We start from the raw sequence: 8,192 nt of genomic DNA, 5'->3' as shown, positions 1-8,192 counted from the left end.
GTCAATAGTACTTCAACTTCAAGATAATACATTTTCCCTCAGTAATATGATTTACCAATACATATATGTTTCAGTAGACTATAGTTGGTTTGTTTAAGGATGTCTTAGGAGATTGGAAGTTACAGAAAGAGAATTTCCTTAAAACATGTTCTGCAGAACTGGGTTAAAAAATAGCCAGTGCTGGAAAACAATGAATTAGAGAAATAAATAATCCAATGACTGTATTACAGCTCCTGCCCCAGTCTCTCTATTTCCTCAATGAGGAAATCAATGTCAGACTTAGTTGCTGCTGGGTTTGAGATGACCATTCGGAAGAAGTTGACTTTATCACCCTGAGGCTGGTATCCAACCATGGTAGTACCTGACTCCATCATCAGAGCTTTGATTTTTGGTGCCACCTTTATAATTAAAAAAAAAAAAAAAAGAGAGAGAAGAGTAATTAAAACAAAATCGTTCCTTTGTATGTCACAACATTTTTTTCTTAATTTGGAAAAAATAAATGGACAGATCAGAAAGGCACTAGTTTTTGTAATAAGCTCTGTAACAGGAAAAGCTTGGAAAAGCTACGTAAGTAGGACTGGACATTTAAAGGAAAACCAACAACAATAATGCCCATCTTTTTGATTAATAGACTAATACCATTCTAGAGTATTCACTGTGTATGCAATTTTAGATCGTCAATGTACATGTCATTTCTCTATGCTGAAGATTTTGTCATAAAGAAACCTTTCCTGACTTTTAATGAAAATCTACTCCAGAACAACCTTTCTGAGAGTAATGAAAGTTTTTTTATGAGAGTACTGTGCATTCTCAAAGTCATTTTCCATCATAGGGGGGGAAAAACAATGGAAAATTTTGAATAAGATCTACATCATAAAGAATATTTTCTGTTATTATAAGCCATAGAAACCTTCTAGTTTTGCAGTACCGTGCATTTACCACAATCCCACTTTCTCACTTTCATTTACAAAGAATAATGTTCTGGACATTTGGTATTGACGGAGTCCAGTTTTTCCATCCAGGCCCTCTTTCTCCTGCTCTACTCTCTGCCAGGCAAGGACAGCTGTCTGGCTCTTTCACTGTTCTGTAGGACACTTTATGATGTCCTCTAACATTTAATAAGGTTAAGTCAAACATTTCATCCTTCTTACCAGTCTTATCCATCTGCCTTTTTTCTTTCTTTTTGGGCAAATTCTCTATCTAACATGTCTCTGGGTTGACCCAGGAATTTGTTCTCTTCTGTTCTCTTTCCCCAGCAGGATGCAAATATAAAACCCTCTACAGAACCTCCAAAGTTTGCCCATTTTCCTCCCCTCTCAAACATAAAAATATTGCAATTCATTCTGAAGACTATAAAAACATTCTTTTGTCTTCTGAACACACTTCATTCCATTTCTGTCTGTCTAAAATGCCACTACAATATTAATGTATTTCACTTCCCTCAAGTCCTAATCAACATGATATTTTTGCTGGTGGTGCTTCTACGATGCCTTCACTTCCCTCTATCATCTCTTCAAATATATTTGTCCCAAAGTCCTCCAAAGGATATTAATTTTCACTGAAATGCATTAATGTATGAATAACCAAGCACATTTAAAATCAAAATAAAGACCTGAGAAGGACTTAAAGGTTTCCATGTCCTTTACCTGTCCCACTATTTTCAAATATTTATCCTTCCATTTATCTTGCTGATATACTGTCCTATTCAAACAGGACTGGGATGATTTTGTGCATGGCTACTATTTAAAGATTCATAACACTATGGGGAGCACAGAAGTGATGCAAAATGAAGAATAACTTGATATGTTCTGTATCTGGTTCTATAGGGGAAATGTGACTTCAGCCTCTGTATAAATAGAAGACAAATGCTGACAAATATCAAGGTGATAACAAGCAATCAGAAAATTCATGTCTCAGAATTTGGAACATATGTGAACACGCAGGTGTATCATTTTTAGTAAATAGAATACTTCGGGTTGGAAGAGTAGACTATATTTTTGCATTTAACAAAGTCGACATACCCTGTGTAATTTTTCTCGTCTCTCATCACAGTCTGTCATGCCCCTGAGACTTGGTGGAATATACCAGAAACATACATTTGTGTGCTCTGGCTGCAAAAAAGAACCAAACACATGCATCCATTAAAAAATAATACGGATCAATCACACAGTAAAGGCCAGTCAATAGCATATTTTAGCACAGACATGGAAGACCAAATACAGTATTAACTTTTCTAGATCTACACCTTAAAACAAAATAATGGATTACAGCACTGCTGGTTGCATCCACTCTCTTAGATTCCCTCTACGTTGTCCTAGTTACAGTGTTTTAGGGTGCTAATGAAGTGCAAATGCTCTTCACCTTTATACAGTTTTATGACGAATTGTTTGCCACGATCACGGCAGGGCAACTCAATTTCCCTTTTCTTAGTAAATGGAGAGAAAAAGTATATTTGTTATTCTATGAACCAAGAGCTTATGCAGCGGCACTAGCAACAAAACATACAGCAAGAAATAGCAGATTCTCAGTTATGTGTGTTATGAAGTAGAATCTCAGCATGTAGCATCTAGATGGTAGTAAGGTAGTCTTCATGCCCTAAAATTGAGAAGTCCTCTGCAGAAGAAAAGGAGAGAAGATAAATCTGACATTTATGGTACAAAACCACATGCGTTTGTCCCAAACCTGCCTAGATGCTGATAGTCATGTAGTTCTTTAGAAAGTAAGAGTGGTTTTGCACAACTGGCTTGACGAACTGTGAGACACGTAAAGACTGTTTTTGAAATTCCATACAGATTTGGCTCCTACTTAAAGAAAGAAAACTTACCTCCCCTTCAAAAACCATCTCAAAGTCTTCTCTGTTTTTGATTTTAGCGTAAAGATATTCTGCCAGCTCCAAGCATTTGTTGATCTGATTTTCAAATCCTACTGTACCCTGTTTTAGAAAGAAAGTAAGTATTAATTATATGGTCATTTTTCCTCCTCCAATGCAATCGTCTTTTCAGATAGGCTTCACTCTCAAATGTTTTCAGGCAGAAACACTTAGCAATATTATTTTTTTGTAATCTAAAAGTAATCAACACTTCAAAAGTGGTTGATGTGGCCTAACTGTAATTCTTTATATTGAATAAAATGACTGAAGGTAAACTCACAAGAATACTTTTGGACCTACGCTGTATATGCTACAGTGAGGACAAGAGTATGTGACCACTTATGGTGGCTAACGCTGAAGGAAAAATTTCCGTACCTTCTAATATTTTAGTTTCTTAACATTTTTGTAATACAATCATGCAATCTGCTAGAAACAGGTTCTATCCAATAGATACTCAGGTCCAAGAAATCTGAATCTGCCTCAAGATCAAACAGAAATCCAAAGTAACTCATTTCTGGGTAAATTTAAATTCCAGATATACAGCAATTTAGCAATTTTAAACTAAATTATTTTTAAAGAATCAAATCCACAGATATTCTACTTCTGAATTTTAAATACAACCCATATCCATTATGGTTTCCATTGTATTTTTCTTCCTTTATTGTGAAGTGCTTTAATTCTTTAGTGAGGTCAGTTTAACATCAGAGGTAAAATCAGCATACTAAACAAAACGTGTTGGCTGGTATTTAGAAAAACATTCAGTATATGCTTTGGTGGTGTCTGTAGCCAGCATTCAGTAATTTAGAACCATAAACAACACATTTCAGTGTTGCTAGTCACAGCCTGATTCTAATGTGTCACAAGCAGTTTCATGTTACTGGATTATAGTACCAAAATTATTTATTTTGGAGGAATAATTGAGTCTGAACTGAAATGCACTTAGCCTGGTACTAAAGTAATTGTTATAAGTACTTTGTGTTGAAGTGTTGTGGGTTTTTTTCTGAATAAAACAATTACAATTCTACAGTCTGTTGAGAAGTAACTGTGTATCAAAAGTTGTGTTACTTTCTTCCCTCAGTCTTCAATACCGAAGAAATCCGCAGGAAAATGTCTTTTATCATCACTGGCTATTTACTATTGCTGTCTAACTCACCCAAAGTCAAAATTGTTTTATGGTACATTTTGCCATTAGATTTAATCTCAGTTTTATAAAAAAAGATTAGACTGTGGACATGTTACCATTCTGTCAGCAGAAGAACAAGAAGAATAGTAACAAGATGACTCCAGATAAAGAAATGAAAATGAAATGTATTTTCTTCGCTACAAGGACATCTTGTGAAGAAGTGAGCCTGTATGTAAGCCCATGCTTAAATTCAGCCATCCAGGTATATCACTGCAGCACCAGTGAATCAACTGTGTAAAAGCTTCTTGAGAAAAAGGCTTCATTTTCAAAGTTGCTTATAAAACCTGTGCATTGAAATGTGATGCCCAAAGGACCTTGCAAGTCATCAAGTCCACTACGCTGCTACTACAAGTAATCTGTGGTAAAACATGTATGTAAATGTATAGCATCACAACAAATGACCATTTCTGTGTTCTGCCCTCATTGATTTTACTGCAGGACTCGAGTGACTTAAACCTTTCTTCTAAATTCCAGGTGAATTTATTGATGACTAACATTCTACAATTGAAATGTCTCTTTTCTAACTTCATACTCAGATACCTGGGTGTTGAGAGATTGTAATTACGCAAACATTTATGCTAAAAAAGTGTTCCATTACATAAGACTTATACACTAAACAAATAAATTTCTGATTTTGGAGCTGAACCGTTATTATTTACCTTTGCCTTCCACATCAACCAGAATTTGAAAATGTCCACATGTCGACCACACTGTATTGCCTTATCTCCAGTGTCATAGGATACATCATACTGTTTGTCTTGCTGGAAGAGATAGCCTGCACACATCTGATTGCAGCCTTGAAGTATACCCTGTAAGTAAAAACATGTATGTATATGATTTATACGACATGCATGCATATGAAACTGTATGCATGAACAACATATGAAAAAAGGATTCCTAGCATATACAGAATAACTGTCCTTTAATGGGCCAAATTAAATTGCTGACCTTCTTTTGTAAACCTAAGACACAAAAATAATTTCATAACCTCAGGTGGTTCTCTTAGAAGTCCCTGAGTAGTCATATGGTTTTACACATCCACACTTGAAAAAACATCCTCGGATTACTTTGGATTCTTAGTTTTTGCTACTGACTGACCACTTTGTAAGACTCTTTTCTTAAGACAAATTTTTGATGTGTTAGATTGCACACTAGAATAAAGGTGTGGTCTCTCAATGCAGCAGGTAGCTACAGAAAAATATTTTTAAAAAGAAAAACTTAACTGAAGGTTTCAATTTTATATATTATCCAGCTTCATGACACTTAACATTAGTGATAGCTATAAGTACAAATTACCTAAACCAGACATCTTTTACTTACAAATAACTACGGTCCACAGACCAACAGAAACCTATGGATTACTGTAAGTGTCTCTGAAAGAAACACAGAGGAGCAAATTCCTGTATGTTACACAGAAATCTCACATGTGACATTTCTAAACTGTTTGCATCTCCTTTAGAGTTTCTCAGTGGCTCTCTGGAGAAGCTTGAAGACACTGATGTGTCTGATAAATATAAAAATGCCTATCAGAGTTCTTACATAGGGAATAAAAAATTTTGCTGGAATCCTCAATAGTTAGCCTAATAAGCATACACGCCACTAAACAATGGCTAATTCTTCTCGCTTGATAGATATCAAAATGTTTTACAAAGGGAAATAAGCGCTGCAGTCTTTACTTTAGAGATGGGTCACCTGGAAGAGCAATGGGAAACCTAAGGTTGGAAGCCACAACTCCTTCATCCCAGTTCTATGCACTGGGACTACTTCTTCAATTAACCTCTTCTAACAACAATTGATATGCCAGAAATTAATGGACAACAGAATCAATTACATCTACAGATTATATAACTTTTTTTTATATGATCTAAGGGAAAAACATACTCCTAAAAAGAATTAACAGACTAGTCTTGCTTTCACTGAAGACACTGAAGAATCTAGAAGAAAGCCCAAAAAATACATGTGGAGTCATAATAAAAGCAACATGTTTTCAACAGTATTGAAAAACTTCTAAGCCACTGTGTAAGATAAAAAAGTTGTTTTTTATTTAAGCAGTTCAGACCAATTACTAAGACCAAGGATGTATGTCCAGTATAATATAGAAGCAACGGGGCAAATGCTCAGATGAAGTATATTAGCATGGCTCATTACTAGAATATGCCAAGATTCAACAGCTAAAGATCTGACCTCAGCTTTAAAAAAAAAGAAAAAAAATATAAACCAACTTTCTAAACACAACCTAAATCAATATAATTATTCCTTCCAAACAAAGTTCTGAAATTAAATGGGTTTTGCACTACCTTCTTAAAAAGTAGGGATTGATATTTACTTTTCCTTTTTTTTTTTTTAACTGCTTAACGATTAAATATAAGGCAGACCTTCTCCCGGACAAGAACAGCAGAACATTGTAACAACACTCCCATCATCTTGTGTGGATTCCAAGTGACTGAGTTGGCTCTGCAAAAAAAATACATGTTCAGATAGGTTTGGAAACCAGAAATTTAACCCGAAGCAGTCCCTTTTGTTTTCTGCTTTCCATGGATCATGATGATTTCACTGTGGAGATTATTACTGTCACACATCTTATTTCTTGGCTATACTGTCCATGAAACGAATGTTTTTTTGGGTTAACTTTACAATACCAGACTTCTGATTAGCTACATTATTACCAATACCAACTAATTCATGTCGGACTATGCTGATTAGCTGATATACCAACTTCACAACCAGAAGACTCCACTTCTAGAAATAGCAGTAATGAAACCAGCAAGAACAGTGTCCTGAGTAGTATCAATTCGAAGTTCTGAATGGGAGAGAGAGGTGTCAGGGAATTAAGGGAATAATATGAATTCTGGGAGAATACAGTTCTGTACTGAACAGCTGCTGGAAAAGCAGAAAGCAAGGAAAAGACACTTCTCACGCTTACCTGCTTTTCCAGTTAGAGCCACAAGAGGCCTTTCCTGTACTACTTGGTCAAGGCCACGAACTGTTAAAAGGCTGTAAAACTTTACATCACAATCCTACCATTCTGCATGCAAAGCTTTAAATTTTTACTTGTAAACACAGGTGGATGCACAACATAACCTAATTTACTAGCCAAACTAGTAAGGTGTTCTGTATGTTTAACATACTGTCCTAGACAGTTTAAAGATGACGCTAAAATAAATGTGCCAGCATTGCACATCCATTGACCTCTTCACCCTAAGTAATTAATCACCAAATGTCCCCTTGATTCACCGTGTGTTCCAGGGAAGGAAAGCATATAATCATATTTCACAGACTATGCCATGTAGTTGAAAGAAAATTAAAATGTATTTCCTCCTCTTCTACATGCAGCTCTCAGAGGACACAGACACAACCACAGTTCCTCTGTTTGGAGCAACACGACGACTCCTGCACCCCAGTGTGAGGGCCGCTATTTCCATAAGGATTCCAGACACGATTCCAACCTCTATCTGCGCTAGGCTGGACCGTAGCACCCCTCAGACAAAAGAAGTCTGGGCTGTACCTGGGCAGCTCATCATCCCTCTAAAACCTCGTGCTCAGGCAGTACACACCAGCAGGTACAGAGCCACGGGCAGTCCCTGCTCTGTGCCATGGCAGCGTGCCAGTCCTTACATGCCTGCCAGTCCTTACGTGCCCGCGTCTCCAGGCAGGCCGAGCCTGGCCTGGGTGTTAGCATCGGACCCCAGCTGCGGCCCGTGACAGGCAATTACCCAGCACACATGGGCCCCATCCCATGTTTGAAGATCCACACAGCTGACTAGAAAAGAAATATCATGCTTCGTGGCCTGCTGCTTTCTGCACTTGCTGATTAATTCAGGGTGTTAATTAGCACCTCTGGGTCGACCTCAGGTCAGAAGAGGTATGCCAAACCTCTTTGACCAAACCTGCACATCTTAAGGAAGTTAAGTTTGATGCTGACCTGATATTAGACATGTTGCCATAATGTGAGTGACGAGCAGGCTAGACCAGGCAGAGGTTGATAGAATTCTGCTACTTCAGAGCGCTCCTGCCACCTCACACACTGCTGTCCCTGTGGCAGCTCAGTCTGCATGGTTTTCCTACCAGTCTTCCTGTATATTATCTTGTATTTGTTCTTCACTTACTGTATGAAATACCCATTGCCAAGAAAGATTGTTC

General features: G+C 37.1%; 1 protein-coding gene across 1 annotated transcript in view; it reads right to left on the bottom strand.

Moving 5' to 3' along the window:
* Positions 1 to 8,192, bottom strand: part of GAD1 (glutamate decarboxylase 1 (brain, 67kDa)) — a 19,866-nt gene continuing 11,674 nt past the window's right edge. The window contains exons 9-13 of the mRNA XM_009878252.1: positions 6,428 to 6,506; positions 4,712 to 4,861; positions 2,825 to 2,932; positions 2,022 to 2,111; positions 1 to 398 (exon numbers count right to left, since the gene is read on the bottom strand). Of these exons, the coding sequence (XP_009876554.1) occupies positions 225 to 398; positions 2,022 to 2,111; positions 2,825 to 2,932; positions 4,712 to 4,861; positions 6,428 to 6,506 (601 nt within the window). The 3' untranslated portion in view covers positions 1 to 224. The remainder of the gene's footprint in view (positions 399 to 2,021; positions 2,112 to 2,824; positions 2,933 to 4,711; positions 4,862 to 6,427; positions 6,507 to 8,192) is intronic.

Source organism: Apaloderma vittatum, unplaced genomic scaffold (assembly GCF_000703405.1).
Source record: "Apaloderma vittatum isolate BGI_N311 unplaced genomic scaffold, ASM70340v1 scaffold39501, whole genome shotgun sequence".
NCBI lineage: Eukaryota > Metazoa > Chordata > Aves > Trogoniformes > Trogonidae > Apaloderma > Apaloderma vittatum.
The sequence above is the reverse complement of the archived record's forward strand: the minus strand, read 5'-3'. Positions and strand labels throughout refer to the sequence as shown.